General features: G+C 46.2%; 1 protein-coding gene across 2 annotated transcripts in view; it reads right to left on the bottom strand.

The window, feature by feature from the left end:
* Positions 1–17,197, bottom strand: part of FAM184B (family with sequence similarity 184 member B) — an 856,462-nt gene that overhangs the window by 284,720 nt on the left and 554,545 nt on the right. For both annotated transcript variants that reach the window (XM_086964049.1, XM_086964050.1), the window contains one exon: positions 10,324–10,441. In XM_086964049.1, coding sequence (XP_086820175.1) covers positions 10,324–10,441 — 118 coding nt within the window. The remainder of the gene's footprint in view (positions 1–10,323; positions 10,442–17,197) is intronic.

Here is a 17,197-nt window from a genome sequence, read left to right as displayed (position 1 = left end):
GAATCCCAAGTTTGTGCTTCTCCAGACCAAGCACTCTTTAAAAATGCCTACCTGTATGAATAACATGTGAATCCTACACCTTGCTGTCCCCTTTGCCTTATGTAACATTTTGTTTACACTGATTTACATGTATACAACCAAGTCCCGGGCACTCATATACAATAGTGGATATAGAAAATTTCTTTAAGTGTAAGTCCATAGAAAAAGGTCCATTAATAACAATTGCAGAGGAGTTGTTCCATATTTCTTTTAATTTTCTTTGTGTTGTAAATCACTCAGCATAGAACAACCAGCCGACACGTGTTTCATCAGGGTGTCAATTAACCTCTGACTCTTCAGGGCTGCGCTGGTGTGAGCAAGGCGGTGTAGTTGAGACACCGGTGTTAATTCCAACTCAGTGTGTCAAAACAGGCGGGTATTTGTACTTTTGTCGAGTCTGAAGGAAAATGTGTGCTTGGATGCACCAGTTGGTGTAATCGAGATGCTGGTGTTAATTCCAATCCAGCATGTCTAAACTTGCGGTAAGTAAGGCGTCACACTGTTTGCAGGGGTATCTGGAAATTGCAGTTGCGGGATGTGTGGCCACGGAAACTTGCATGTAAACGTTATAAAGATGTAGGGTTCAGTTGAATGCAAAGGCTGTAGTTACCGGAGTCACGTCTTATCCAAGTGACAAGGGAAAGTGGTTCAGCACAAGCACGGATACGTGTAGAAGTGCGGTTTGTGATGCAAGCAAAAGGTCCTCCGTGGCTCGTCTCCAGCGAATGGTACTGGACTTACACTTAAAGAAATTTTCTACATCCACTATTGTATATAAGTGCCCGGGACTTGGTTGTACGTTATTGCTGTGGGATTATCCCACACAGATATAGGGGTTACAGGGGTCTCTCCTACCTGGTTAGCACCATATCCACCTTTAGCGTTGTTATGTACATAACACACACACATGCAAATTTAGCTGAGCATCACTACTTCCTATTACAGAAAACCCTCTCTTGTGACTATGATTTATATGTATGATTCATTGTGTCTATATGTGTGTGATGTAAAGTGCTCTGACATCCTACAATGGTACGAGAGATGCTATAAAACAAATGAAATACATGTGACAACCGAGGCTATAGAGAGATGAGAAGCACTGTTGGAGTGTGATAATAAGGGAACCATTGAAGAACCCCAACAAAGATTGTCGTATCCTGGTGCATAGTAAGGACTTCATTTACTATTTGTTAAAAGCTAATACAATTCAATATATAATGATAAATGTGTTTTAGACTGCACCATTGTTTCCTAAATTTCTTACGGGGAGGGCCTCCCAAGGCCTCCTTCGTAGTGGGCAGGCTCACTGACTGCACTTAGTGTGCACCGTATGGGGACTGGTCTGAAAACATTTGCCAGGGCTGCTTTGGTTTCCAGTCTGGCCCTGGCAGGGGCAGGAGCCTCGTACTGCCAAATAAAAAGAATCATTTAAAAGGTAGTCACAGAGATGCAGCACCAATCTTCCCATTAAAATTCTTTGTTTTTTGCAAATTCTTTCAATATAAAATACTAGGGGAGCTATTTACAACAGAAGTGGCGGAGCGTGTCGTTAGCCTCCTTGGCTTAACGACTTGCTCCGCCACTTCAGAAACGCAGGACTGCACCATATTTAAAAGAATATGGTGCAGCCCTGCGTTTCCTCCCATGCTGGTGCTACACTTAGCAGTGTAGCGGCAACACAGGCACCCTTGCACCATAGTGCAAGGGTGTCTGCGTGCAGGGGAAGATTGTTTATATACAGGATGCACATAAACAATCTTTAAATGCAGTTTTGTCATTTCTATGTTTTCTGCTTAATGCAGCCCACATGAAAGTTACAAAATGCCATTTTTTTAAAAGATTGTTTATGTGCAGGAAGGGTCCCGTTCCTGAACATAAACAATCCAACGCGTTTTGCTTTTTCCATGTGTGCTGCACAAGGCAGCATACATGGAAAAAGCAAAAATGAGGAGGAATAAAGCATTTCTCCTTGTTTAGCCAAGTTAAGACCTGGTTTCCCCTGGTCTTAATTGTGGCCCTTCCTCCTATTTACGCAGCCCTTGTAAATAGGGGGCAGTGTCAAAATCAATGGGTGTTGCGGTGGAAAGCCCACTGCAAAACCCACTGCCCACCCCTTTCACACTAAGCATTGCGTGAAAGGAGGCCTGATTTACAAGGCAGTGTTAATCCACTTTAAGTGGCTTAACACTTCCTTGTAAATAAGGCAAAGCCCTTATCATCACGGGATAGTCACAAAAAATGACGTTCCCATGGCAATAGGGGCTTGTAAATATGCCCCTAAAATCCTTAGTAATTTGAATATTTGTTTTGTGTGCACATGTGTTTATTTTTTTCTAATTACTGTTTTAATGTTTGAAATCTAAATCATACAAATTGCTTGGGGGTCCCTGGCTTCCAGTGGAGACTCAATGGGGGTCCTCAGGAGTCAAACGTTTGGGAACCACTGGTCTAGAGGACTAAGAATGACGCACTACCACTGGGACCAGAGACACAGCTGCAGCACTTTCTAGAGGACTTAGAATGTGTGAATTACCGACTGGACCAGAGAAGCAGGAAAGTATTTTGTTTTTCATTTTCCATTCAGACAGGCTGCTGTTGAATTGTTTTTTTTCACAGGGCGTACAGGTAGGCTATGATGGATGAGACACGGGCCCACACCCCATGGGGACTCTCGTTGTGGGGGACAGTAAAGGTTTTAGCGAGCTTTGGGTTTTGTAAAAAAATAAAGCAGTGTTTGCCCATTAGCACTAGAATGTTAACATCTGAACATGAAATACGATCTCCGCCCTGGCAGCGCTTCACTAAATAACCTGTGATTGCTTCTAAGCACAAAGGCATACAATCATAAACTGAAACTAGATTTAAATTTTAGTCGTTTTCCATTGTCTTGTGACACCCTTAACCTGTCCTGCCTAAAAATACCAGCATGCAGATGTGGCTGGCAAAAAGGCTACAACTACCTGAAGTAGTCACCCATGACTTAAGATCACCTGCGCGCTATGTTTTTAAATAGTACAAAGCAGCTAGTCTACTTCCAATGCTACTTACTTGCGCACAAAGTAAGAAGTGATGAGGGAGGGTGTTGCAAATTGCGAGGGGGTTGGGAGACAGCATGTAACACCAGAATGCACAGAAATGTTATTAGCTGACAAAATTTCACACGCTGACTTCTGCAGTGTGGTGCGGGGGCTCAGATGAAGCACCGTGCTTGCTAGGGAAAAGGAAAGCTCACTTTGGCAGGGCGCTGAATGCCCACGAGTAGCCTTGCAGATGCAAAGAGGTGCTGTGTGGGAAGAGTTTAAAAAACATATTTGCCATACACTGCAGTATTCTGTTTAATACAATCGTATTTCAAACCAAGAGCTAGCCATTATGGCAACTTTAAGAGTAATAAACAGCATAAAAGAGAACCCACCGAGGGCCCAATACGTTCAAACAAAATACTTTACACTTACAGCCAGATTCATGAAGCAAAATTGCGATCGCAATAGCTGCGAAAAAGCTATTGCGAGCGCAATTGTCAAAAACGGTATTCTTGATGAAAAAAGCGAATTCGCAAACCCAGAATAGCAAAATCGCAAAATTATTCGCAGAATCCCGGCAGTAGCCCAATAGCGATTCGGAAATTGCGAGAAACCACGGAATCTGCGAATAAAATTGCGAAATCGCTATACAATCGCAATCGCTATTCAAGAAAAATCGCAATTTGCGAAAAACCCGTTAATCACTTTTTGCGAGGCGCAATTTAAGGACAACCCAAAGCAGGTGGTAACCATCAAAGACAAGGAAAAAAATATGTGAAAAACCATTTCCCAATCAGTAACAGGTGCTGGCCTGACCAAACACACTTAAGGAGATGCAGCAGCAGCATTAGGAGTGTCACAATGTCAGGACTCTACATGGTGGTCAGGCGGCGAAGGCTACAGCGAGCAGCACGGAGGAGACGTAGGATACAGGAGAGGATATTCCGCCAGCGGGTCACCCTGCTGGGCCAAACCAGAGAGCAAATATACGCAAAGTACCGCCTGAATGGGCCAATGATCATCCAGCTAATTCAGGACCTTGACCCCTCATGCAGCACCCAACAAGGCGGACCAATGCCGTGCCCACACATGTCCAGGTATTGTGCAGCCTGCACCTTCTGGCCTCCGGGAGCTTCCAGGGGATAGTTGCCGCTGCTTGGGGGATATCCCAGCCCACCATGTCCCGCTGCCTAAGGAGTTTCCTAGATGCAATGCTGACCCAGCTACACCACCACATCAATTTCCCACCAGCCAACAGGAGTTGGATGAGACCAAGCATCAATTCTACAATGTGGCGCAATTCCCACATGTGATAGGATGCATTGATTCTACCCACATCCACATCTGCCCACTAGCTGAAACGGAGTACATGTACCGCAACCGCAAGTCCTACCACTCCCTCAACATCCAGATGGTGTGCAATGCTAAGACATACATCACGGGCATAGTGGCACAGTACCCGGGGAGCACACATGACTCCTTCATATTCCGGCACTGCGGCCTCCACACACGACTGGCAAGGGGAGACTTTGGTGAAGGACACCTACTTGGTAAGTGCACTTGGCCCACAATGTAACACTGTGATGAAGTAGCTGCGCTGCACAGGCACTGACCCTCTGCTCTTCTCATTCAGGTGACAGTGGCTACGCCCTCCGTGAATACCTCCTCACCCCATACCTCAACCCTGCGACACCACAGCAACGGCGTTAAAATGTAGCACACATACGCACAAGGAATTGCATAGAGAGGACATTTGGGCTACTGAAGAGCAGATTCCGCAGCCTGCACAAGACTGGTGGGGCCATGTACTACAGTCCTGATGTGTGCTGCCGCATTGTGGCTGTGTGTGCTATACTACACAACATTGCTACCAAGCGCCGGATACCTGTTGTGATCTCTGGCAGTGAGTCAGAAGGGGACGACCGGCCACCTGCACATGTGCGTCATGCACGCGGGGAGAATCCAGCTGAAGGACACAGACGCCGCAACCACATCACAATGAACAGTTTCTAGTGCACCCACTCCCCTCACCCAACAATTCACAAATGCATGCCAATGTAAATAATGACAGGAGGCCGAAGTACGATGCTAGAATAAATATTATTGTTGAAGGCACAATAATAATGACATCTTGCAATTATTCTCTTGTGAGTAGTATTGCGCCATACTGCTCTAAATCATACACAGGACATTCTTCTATCATCAGCATGTCCCTGCCAATGGACAGTAAAGTCAAGTGCGCCTCCGGCGCGCGGCACCCAATCGCCTCTCAGGCTCATCCTCAGGGACGGCACGTGAACCCGCAGTGGGCCTGCTGCTGCGGCATAGGACACCGACCTGTGAGGCAGACAGGCTGCTGACAATGGAGGTACCCTCACTAGTGTCGTCCCCACCACCATTGGCTGGGCCAGTTGTATGTAGTGCCAGTACGGCACTGGTGACCTGCTCCAGTACACGCGCCACATCCTCGCAGCATTGCACCATCTGCTGCTGCATAGCCAGGGACCGACGTGACAGCTGGGAGGTGGCATTACCAATTACGTAGTTCGAGCGCGTGTAGGCAAATAGGCGCGTAAGTAGTTGGCGGTGGCGGCGACGGGCGATGTTGCGCTGCGAGATGATGGCCGCAGTGTTAGCCTCCATGGCAGTTGTCATCCGCTCTATCCTATCCGACACATTAGCTACATTTCTGCCAATGTTGTGGAGCTGGAGTTGGTTTGCCCCTTGGCGTCGTGCCTGCAATTGATGGATGCGCAGCATCCGGCGCTCTATGCTGAGCCCTGGCACACGCACAGCCATCCCCCTCCTGCCGCTGCGTGCTGTGCTGTGCTGGCGCTCCCTGCCATGCCTGCTATGCTGGCTGGCCACAGTGGGTGTGTGCACTGTCGCCGCTCTAGCAGCACCAGTTGTTGAGGGTGCCGCTGGTGGTGGTGTTGCGGTTGCCAATGGTGCAGCGCCTGATGGGGCTGGCGCTGATGGTGGTGGTATAGCAGCAGGGATTGGAGCAGCGCCTGATGGGGCTGGCGCTGATGGTGGTGGTCTGGCAGCAGGGATTGGAGCAGCGCCTGATGGGGCTGGCGCTGATGGTGGTGGTCTGGCAGCAGGGATTGGAGCAGCGCCTGATGGGGCTGGCGCTGATGGTGGTGGTCTGGCAGCAGGGATTGGAGCAGCGCCTGATGGAGCTGGATGTGTGGCTGTTAGCACCTCCTCTGCATCCTCTGGTGCCTCGTCTATCAGCAGCCTATCGCTGTCGTTAGATTAATTGCATGTATCTTTCCCATGTGCAGTTGGTACATGCATGCTGGCTGACATTCCCTGACTGGCTGTGGCATTGCGTACTTTGGGACATGTCTGGCTGCATTGGACTTCTTGTACATTGTGGGCAGACTACATGTCCCACAATGCTTTTGGCCATATCCTAATGTGCATGGGTTGCATGACTGGGGTTGATTATGGGAGGCTATAGGGTCATGGCCATTGTTAGGGGACAGGGTCGCAGTCGCATGCCACTTACCTTGGCTGTCTTGGGAGGGTCGGGATGAGTCCAGAGGGATGATCCCTATACACGCCTCTCGCTGAAGTGTGTCCTCCACACGGTCCTCCATTGGGGTGTTGGGAGGGACTGTTGGGTCTCCACCTCCAGTACCCTGGCTCTCGCCCAGCCTCTCCGCCACCCTCTCCTTGGCACGACCTCGGAGGTCGTACCACCTCTTTTTCAGGTCGTCTATCGACCTGTGTGTCACGCCCACAGCGTTGACTCTGGCGCCGATCCCCAGCCACAGTCGGCGTTTCTCCGCCTCTGGCACCGCCTCTGCCACCCTCCTGGAGTCCTTTCCAAATAGTTTTGTGTGGTTGTCACACACTCCATCTATTAGGTGCTCCAACTCCTGCTCAGAAAATGTGTCACTGGGCCCTGGTGCTGCATCCTCTGCCATTGCTGCAGTCTCAAAAGTGAAAGTTTTCAAAGTTTGGAGGTGTTCTGGAAGGTGCTCTGTGTGATGCAGCTTCGATCTCTGCCTCACTGTTCTGAATGGGGGTGGGAACTGCCTGCTTCCTGGTTGTGATGTCATCACTGTGCTCGAAATGCGACTTCCTGTTTTTGCGATCTCGCTATTTGCAAGATCGCATTTAGCGATCTCGCAAATAGCGAGATCGCAATTCCTACACGGATTTGGACGGAAATTGCGATTTTTCTGCGATTTTGGAAAATCGCTATTCCATTTTGCGGCCGCTTGCGAATCGCTTTATTTTGTCGCATATTTTGATGAATGCCGTTCTGCGAATTCTAAATTGTGATTCACTGTCAATCGCAATTTATAATTCGCAGAATTCGGTTTTCATGAATCAGGCTGTTAGTCCTTATTTCTAAGCAACCTGGCGAGGTGAAGTGCTATACAAACGACCCTTCCACACCAGTACAAGACGAACTTATCAGGCAACCATTCAAGATAAACATGAATGTATAAATCTCGAAACAAATGAATGTATGAGCACGTTTATTCATGCACACGCCACGCATAAAAAACAAATGATATGATTGATCATTCAGCATACGACTAACAGAAGTGAGGTGTAAACACAGTTAGTGTCAAGCACTATCCCTTCAGTGGCGTTGCACAATTACAGCAGCCACGTGGAGATCACATGGCAGCGAATTAAAGAGCCAGCGCAGGGTTGTGTACCCAAGCCTGAAGGCTACTTGCCAACACAAGCAAGACCATAACTTATTGATACCATGGTTGGTGGTGCATTGTCACAGCGCAGGCACCCGATATCACATGGTGAACCTTCGCCATGAGAAAACGAAAAAATATTTTTTTTTTTAAATCTAGAGATGAAACTCATCTTGACGTTCCTTCAAATACTTCTAAAGGTACGATAACTATCTTTGCTCCTAGCACCACAGCCATCCAGCAAAATACACAATATACAACTGCTAACAAAGCTGGGAGTGAGAATTATGCTTCCACATACCCTATCGATAAAATAAAGTTCACTCATTTTTATTTTAAAATTACATGATATAGGGCAAAACTCCACTTGATACCGTGAACGCACAAAAACAGTTGCAATGACTCCAGCTTACAGAGGAGTCAGAGCATTTTAACTTTTAAAGGCCTACGCTTACTTTGCATCCGACCAGGAAACAAATGGGTACTGCAGACCCTTGCAGCACAGGAGTCAAACACGTGCAGTGAGGACCCCCTCTCTGGCAGCGCCCACTCCCGACAGGGGAGGAAATGGGAAGCAGCAGAGAAGACAAGGATAACCAGCAACAGAGGCCCAGTGCAGTAAAGCAAAATAGTCAGCATCCTTTTGCCGTGGCACGAGACACATCTGCCACCACTGTACTGATCACTCACCTACCCATCGCAACCTCGGTCTTATGGAAGTTAGACCTTCTGTAACATATTACGAGCAATATGACAATATGAAGCGTGCAGAGCATCCCCACTACAGCTTGACAACTAGCACCCCTATTTCCGCCAGGTGCACAACCAGATGCTACCTGTCAATAGTGTCACTGCTCCAAACAACGCTAAGGGCGCCCCGCCTCGGGCCTCTGAGGCATGAAGATGCCATCACACATGGGCTTGCAGGCACGCATGCCCCCGTGAAGATACATTATCCTCTGCCTCTGTAATGAAAGCCCCTGCGTGATCAAAGTTATGGCCAGCCAGGACTACCTCCTAAAGGCCAGGCAACAGCACCTTTCCCCTCCCCTCCCGGTCAGCCCCCAGGGGTGCGGAATTCCACCACCCCGGATGTCGGCTGTCCGTGAACAGTTAAGGATCAGGGTTATATGGCAGCGCGCGCTGCCCGGTGCCTGCTTAAAGGGGAACAGTAGCGGCTGAAGCCGGGTGAGTTGTGCAGTGACTCAGGGCGGCAGCGCGCGAGAGACAAGAGAAGGCGCCCTCGGATGGCGGCAAAAAAAGTAACGGACGTCCCATCGCTCTCGCTCATATACACTCACCCCGCCTGTGCCGCCAGTCGCCCGGACAACACGCTTGTGCTCGCCGGAAACTTGCCTGCCTGCCGAGACCTGGTTTCAGCTCTCTTCTAGCTGCTACGATAGACCAAACGCTACTCTGAGAGCAGGTAGCCGGATATGCAGGAGGCGGGTGTTACTGCATGCTCAAGTAGAATAGGTGACTAAGCTTTGACAGAGGTCCCTTGTTTAGATAGCATTTAACAAATAGTAAACTAACGAAAAACTTTCATCTTCTAGCGAGAAGACGTGATTATGTCACGCCTTCCCAAAATTAGAATTTCACGCAAACACTTGATCCGGCAGAAGAGTTAGAATAGTTTTAATTTCATCTCTTACTTCCACTCAGGGCATAGGTCCTAGAACAAGCATTGGCAATGCAATTGGTCTTGCATTTACGCGAGACCTATTGTATTACAAATGGCAATGCATGCGGGCGACGAAGCACGGAGCGGTGAGAAGGCATCGGACTGCGGGGCGGGGCACGAAAAGAAAGTAGTCTGTGCTGTAAAGGGCAGATAGCCATGGAAGGATACAAATGACTGACATGGCTGTCATGGGGAGGGAATAACAAGCTTAAAAGCAATCGGAAGGCAGCATTTATAACATGTAGCCAATGAAGAAGATGGGCCGGAGAGTGAGCTGAGTTTCCACGAAGCTTCCATACTATAGTGTATACAGCATGCCCCGCAAAGCGATGGCAGCGCATTTGCACTGCAACACTAGGCGAGACCTTGCCAGATCGAAATGGCCATTTTAAGACTGAACACACACATAGGCTGCAATGGCAGGCCTGAGATATGTTTTAAAAGGCTACTTCAGTAGGTGGCACAAGAGTGCTGCTGCCCTCTACAGCCGTTAATTTACAGGCCATAGGTACATGAAGTACCATACACTAGGGACTTAAAAGTACATTAAATGTGCCAAATGGGTGTAGGCCATTTTTACAAAATTTTAAGGACAGAGACAAGCTGTTTATCACTGGTTAGCAGTTGTGAATTTCACGGAGTGCTAAAGCCAACAAAAACGAATTTTGCAAAACACGAGTGGTGAAGACAATATGTTTGGGGGTGACCTTCTTAAATATTTAGAAAATACACTGGGATACCCAAAAACATACATGTACTATTTTGTTGAAGCAAACAATGTTTGATGGTAAATCAAAGTAGATAATAATTGCAAGGAAATGTGATCAATGCTTTACCTGCTGGCTAAATTCTAAACTCTATTTATGCGCTAAATGAACAACATTTATGTCAAAGAAACGCTTACCGAGAGCCGTTTTATAACTTGATCGCGCTCACTTAGTTTCTCCTGCAAGCGACCAATGAGCTGCAGGTCCTCTGGTCGAGCCTCCCGCTTTCGTGGCTTCTCTTCCATTTCCTTAATTCTGCATGGAGTCAAAAGTGTACGCATTAATTAGAGCTAGAAAGCATACTTTACTGTCAATGTTTACATTCAACTATAGCAGCGCAGCACGCAGCACTTATGACCTTTTCCTAGATTTCTGGTAGGTTTGACTTGTGGACATATATTAGCGGGTGTGAACTTTAAAGCACTATAATTACAGGTGCGATCGCCTGGTATGACAAACAGGTGTTCGAGCATGGATTGCAATCTAAACAGCCACTTGTGATCAGGTGCAAAATGTTTATTAATCTAAAGTTCGCACTGAAAGGCCCTCAGCCCGCACAGTTAACAACCACTGTCCTGGCGGAGGTCTGCCTGCCCTACGGTTAGATTGCCACTTTAGCAACTAATGTCGTTGAAGAGTGGTGGGGCGGTGGTGGCAACATATACAATATAAAAATAAATTAAAAAAATAACTTACCTGCAGCCAGCCACATCTTGCTCTTCTGATCCAGTCCACTGCAGGCACAGGCTACCAGACTCCCCTGCGGCCATTCCTGATGCTCCACACATGCATGAGAGAAGTGTCAGGATTGGCCTGAGCACCCTGCATTTGCACTCCACGTGAGACTGGGAGCCTGTGCCTGCTGTGTCCAACCCAGTAAGCCAGTTCGGGTTGGAGACAGCTTCAGTGCGCATGTCGGTCGGCCGGCCAAACCCACATGCGCACTGACACCGGTGCATACCCAGCCCCCGTTCCAGTGTCTGTCATCCCCTGGCCCCTCCCTCAACGACTCGGCGGGGAAAGGAAAAATAAAATGATAGCTAAACATACTTATCGTTTTATTTTTCCTTTCCTGATGTTTTGAGAAAGCTGGCGGGGGGAGGCAACGCTCCTCTGCCATAGCAGAGGAGCCGCCACTGGATTGCCACCTGTGGGAGATACTTACCATGTGAGGTAAATATCTCCTATTCCAAGTTTCCCACTTGGAAATGAGTCATAACAGCCAGGGCCAGAATTTACCACATCGAGTCTCTCATATTTTGCCTTTTTTCCCAGGCCCTTCGATAAATGTTGACAAACTTTGAATTCCGATCCCCACACAAACTAATTTGTATAAGTAAAGGTTGCATAACGATAAACATGTGACACAAGTGTTATAATTTCCTTTGCAGTGTTTTTTTTTTTTTGTTGCTGCCACAATAAGGAACAAATGCAAAAAGAACAATTGAAGGACAGAATGCAGAACAATGTCAGACATTCACCACAGAGATCTGGGCCTAAATTCATTGTTTTTTTGCTCACCATGCCATTCCAGTTTGGACCCAGCCATATGCAAATCAGTCTTGACCCTGTATCCAAAGGGAACAGTCCAGCCCAAACTGCCAGGCCAGGCCCTTCCTGGACTGGAAACAAGCATCCTAGGACCTGTTTCGGGCTTTCAGCCCTCATAGTCAGGATAGCTTGACTCCAGTGGCATGGAGAGCATGGGACTCACGTCTGAGCATACTCATCCCACTCGGGGAGACAAATGCAAAAATAACACTTGATGGACAGAATGCAGAACAATGTCATACATTCACCCTAGTACAGAGATCTGGGCCTACATCCATTGTTCTTTTTCTCACCATGCCATTCCAGTTTGGACCCAGCCATATGTAAATCATTCTTGACCCTGCGCCCAATGGGAACAGTCCAGTCCGAACTGCCAGGCCAGGTCCTCCCTGGACTGGAAACAAGCATCCTAGGACCGGTTTTGGGCTTTTAGCCCTCATCAGCCAGGATAGCTTGACTGCAGTGGCATGGAGAACACGGGACTCACGTCTGAGCATACTCATCCCACTCGGGGAGACAAATGCAAAAAGAGCAATTGATGGACAGAATGCAGAACAATGTCATACATTCACCCCAGTACAAAGATCTGGGCCTATATCCATTGTTTTTTTGCTCACCATGCCATTCCAGTTTGGACCCAGCCATATGCAAATCAGTCTTGACCCTGCGCCCAATGGGAACAGTCCAGCCCGAACTGCAAGGCCAGGTCCTCCATGGTCAGGAAACAAGCATCCGAGGATAGGTTTCGGGCTTTCAGCCCTCATCAGCCAGGATAGCTTGACTCCAGTGGCATGGAACAAGGCAAACAGATTTTTCTCTTGTCCATATACTTGAAAGGAAATAAAGCACTATGGAAGACATACAATAAAGTTACTAGAAAAGCACTGCAAAAATATACGGAGCATCCACTAGTTACATATCATTGCAGTTGTGTAAGAGAATTCATCCCAAATACACACTGGCTCATGATTAACTTTCCTAAAATATATTTACTTAACATATAATTGACATGGAGCAACCTGATTTTGCGTCGAACTTATGGGTAGGGGAAAATCCCCTGCAGTGAAAATAGATGCATGGTCCTCGGGCACGAGCTGAGGGTAAAAGAGCTGCAAACAGTTTCTTTCATATTTACCTCTGTACTGAACATTGTAGGTATCATTAAGTCGCTTAGGGTTCTCACCGATTAAAGGACCCTCCCTATTGCAGAGCCCAGAGCAGCTATGGGTACTCAGTACTTAAACTACACTGGGATGTGCAGTGCATGTAGTCTCCAGGAGCATCTAGAAGCTGGGCAAAGAGTTAAAATTATAGATTCCCTACTAGCTACCTAAGGTTAAGGGTATGATAGCTAGGGAGGTCTTCGTGTTTTAGGCCACCAAATCACCGCTGGCATTTAAACATAAGTTATATGCAAACAAAAATAACATGTAAAATGATGATAATGGTGCAGGCCAGAAAGCATGAACTTCAAATCCGGATCTAGCCGTGTTAATATTGCGGAGGTTCTGTGCAGCAAGGAAAGGGGCAGTTACCGAGAGGCAGATTCACAATAGACCCTCGAAAGCTCCCTTTATGTACTCCTATGTAGAGACCCTACATCTGCCTAAACAGACTCCTCTCTTTTAATAGGGATTACTTTTCTAAGCACTAATCAGTAACTAATGCTCCCAAGTGGTTTAGAAATGGACTCTGATCTTCGACTCTCGGTGGAAGGAGCGACCAAAGTATTCTGAAAAAGGCAGAGACTACAGAGCAGTGGGATCCATGAAGCGAGCTCAGAAAATATTGGGCATGTTCTCTTAGCTGCAGGAGAAACCAAATCATGCTGCTTCGCAGAGCTTCAGTTCCAACCACAACCTGCATGTTTTTTGCATTGAGATTTGATTTGATTTCGAATGTACACAACACGCAAATACCCAAACAGTGCCTTGGCGCTAGAGAGTGAAAGAGGTGCACTGTTCAAAGCAAAAACAAATGGGTCTTTAACTGCTTGCAGAAATCCAAGAGATTGGGTTCTGCTGAATGGCAGGTGGAGGATATTTCCAGGCCCGAGCAGTCAATACAGAGAAAGCGTGTCCACCGGTGTATATTTTGGCAAATTGAGATGTATTTAAATAAGACCAGCTGCCGCATTTTGACAAAAGGCAGCTTCTGAACTGGTCCTGAAAAAGTTCGGTCTCTCCACCCAAACGCAGATAATTTTGAGTACGAAAAAAACTGGAATCCATAAGATGCTACAAGGTCAGCAAGAGGAGCCACACAGAGATTGAATAACATGGGGTTCAACCCCCACAGTTGACTGTTTTATCCGTGGGAGGATAGTGGGCCTTGGAGAATGCACGAGTACCTCCCTTCAGGAAGGAAATGGACCAACTGAGTATGTTGACCTGTTTCCAGCTGAGTCTGTTCAGGATAATGTCATGAGAAACCGTGTCGAAAGCTGCTGGAAGGTCAAGAAGAAGAATAAGGGCAGCAGAGCTCCCGGCATCTATAATTATCTGGAAATCATTGCAAGCAGCTCTTAACACGTTTCGATACTGAGGCTGGATCAGAAACCTGATTGGTAAGTGTTAAGAAGAGAATTATCCTCTATGTTTTTTGACAATTGTGTCTTAGTGCAGTCTTCCGTAATTTTAGCCATTAGAGGTAGTAATATTGGTCGATAACTGGGCAGCATTGTGGGAGCAAGTGAGGGTTTTTGTTTTTTTTAACAGCGGAATAATAAGAGCTGCTTTCCACAGAAAAGGCATCTTGCCAGGAGAAATGTAAGCATTGCAGACTGATGTTAAAACAGGGGCTACAGAGGAAGCACAGACTTTCATAACCTTGGCTGGACAAGGATTAAGACGTGAGCCAGAAGAAATCTGTGTGAGCTCGGACATGATAACATCTTGACTCTGTGGATCAGATGTGCGATTGTCAGCACCGAAAAAAGTAGGAAAATGAAAGACCTCATTCTGAAAAACATCTGATAAATCAGAGGACATTTTTTGTGTAGTGACCACTGACGTAGCACTTGCTTCGGGATGAGATAAGGAACTGAAAATCGTAAAGATTTTTTTGGCAGGTTTTTAAGGTAGAAATGGGCTTGTGATAGTCCTTTGCCTGAGCATTGTGAATTAACATTTTGCAGCCTTTTATTTCAAGTTTGTACGATTATCTTCTAAATATTAGCTGCAGTGCAAAAGTCTTTCATAATTTTGTCATCTTCTTTTTGCAAGGGAAAGTTATTCCGTGTTCCAAGGGGGAAAGGGTACATTCTGTAGGAAGAGAAAGATATCGGGGGAAGGGTAGCACCTAAGGATGATATAACCCAATCATTATATATAGCAAAAGAGGCATTTAAATCGTTATGTAGAATAGGGCACCTCATGTCAAGGTGAGAGACTAGTTTGGAGAAATTGAGTTTGGAACATGGACTGCACAGTAGTTTTGGTGTTCCAAAGGTACTATCTTTAGTATGATATACTATCTGAACAGTGAAGACAAATGCTCTTTAATGGAGAGAGAGGTTGCAACAAGCAATGATGAGTATGAATCTTGTAAAGTGTATTGCCCCTAAACTAATTGAAAGAGATTAAAACTGGCTAAAACACTGAGTAATTCTAATAGTCTTAGCATTCCTGTCATCTCCAATGAAGACTGGAAAGAAAATATTCTAGAGAGGAGATAACATTTTTCGAGGGACCCAGTGGTATATAAACTAACAGGACTTTAGGTGGTAAGTTGGAGATAGTGGGGAGCGTAAGAGGCAAAAATTCAGTGCTGAGCAGTTGCTCTGTTGCCGACAGGAAGACAAGAGATGTTGTATATATAACTGCAACACCACCACCAGAGCATCCTGAATGGCTATCTTGCTTGATATAGTAGACCGAGGGAGCAGCTAAGGCAATAGCTGGAGCAGAGTCTTCTTTAAGCCAAGTTTCATTACAAAAGCTATATCTATGTTGGAATCGAGCAGGAGAGTTCTGATCTCCAGGGCATGTGTCACCATTGAGCGTGTGTTAATTAAAATGCAAGCCAAACTGAACAAATAGTGTGAGAAGAGGAAGAGAGGGCTCCAACTGTAGTAGATAATTGAGAAGCTGAATTTGCTAGAGTAGTGATAGAGTAGTTGTGAAGAGAGCCCTTGACCGAATCACAGCCCCAGTTTGGAACAATTTTGCGGTAGTTAAGTACAGATGGGCATCAGTTTTGCGCCAACATTTGCAGATTGACTTGTAATAAATGTGATGTTTCTATTATTTACTTGGTGCAAATATCATTTTTGAACTGATCATTTGTGTAAATGCCATTGCATATGCAATATTATCCAGAACAGGTGTAAAATTGCCTGGAACTAGTTGAATGAAGCTTGCCAGGTTCCAAGATGGCTGCTTCCTTCCAAGTTCCAGAGCAACACCAGACTTGGACGTGTTTCAGCATTGGGAGATGATGGAAAGACTTGAAACGACAGTGAAGGCTCTTTGAAGTGATGGTGCTCCTTGTTATGGTATATATTGCAGTAAATACTGTACCCCAAGTGGCACAGTTGTCTATGGTGGGAACCATTCCAAATGGCAAACATATTGTGATCATTCTTTGTTTATCATTGGGTCCCATATGGGGAAACAATGCTTTAAACTGATTTTTTTTGTGTACTCCCGAATGGATCCTCTCACAGTTAGAGTACCAGGGAATAATATAGCCCTGTGTATCTCCAATGAAGTATCCCCTATTTCCTGTAGCAAAACCAGATAATTCCTCCTGCATAGTCTTATACTACAGACATTTAAACAATCATAGTCACACATTTGCAATACAAAATTCACAAAGTAATGCTCTAATGAATAACATTATCCGGACAAGAAAATACAAAATAACCTTGGATATCTCCTATGGTCTTTTCTGCCAAAACAGCACCTGAAAGCAGATATCTGACAGCATTTTCTGTGCTCTGCTCTTAACATCACTTATGACGACTCCCTCAAGGGTATAAGAACAGTACAGGACTGTTTTCTGCCCAAGTATAGTCAATTCTGCCCGACATTGATGCAGAAGCATTGTCCTGTGTAGATGACATATATCTAACGATGATGACATAAATACACACTTAGCCAGAGTAGATCACTTTGTATTGGGATTTGCTGAACATGACTACAAATTTAATTTCAAAAATTGCTTTTCTCAATCAATCATTTTTAGAGCGCACTACGTATCCGTGAGGGTCTCAAGTCGCTGGGAGGGGGTGCTGCTACTGCTCAAACAACCAGGTCTTGAGGAGTCTTCTGAAGGCCAGCAGATCTTGGGTCTGTTGTAGGTGGAAGGGGAGGGTGTTCCAAGTTTTTGAGGCAAGGTGGGAGAACGATCTGTCGCCGCCGGTTGCTCGAAAAAGAAAAACAAGGGAACCCTACTCACGACGGAACCAGGGTGATTTAAGTATTTTAAGAAAACAGTGGTTCCTGTGGAAAAGATACT

This window comes from Lissotriton vulgaris, chromosome 3_2 (assembly GCF_964263255.1).
Source record: "Lissotriton vulgaris chromosome 3_2, aLisVul1.2, whole genome shotgun sequence".
Lineage (NCBI taxonomy): Eukaryota > Metazoa > Chordata > Amphibia > Caudata > Salamandridae > Lissotriton > Lissotriton vulgaris.
Note: the sequence above shows the minus strand (reverse complement) of the source record. Positions and strands in the feature narration are given on the sequence as shown.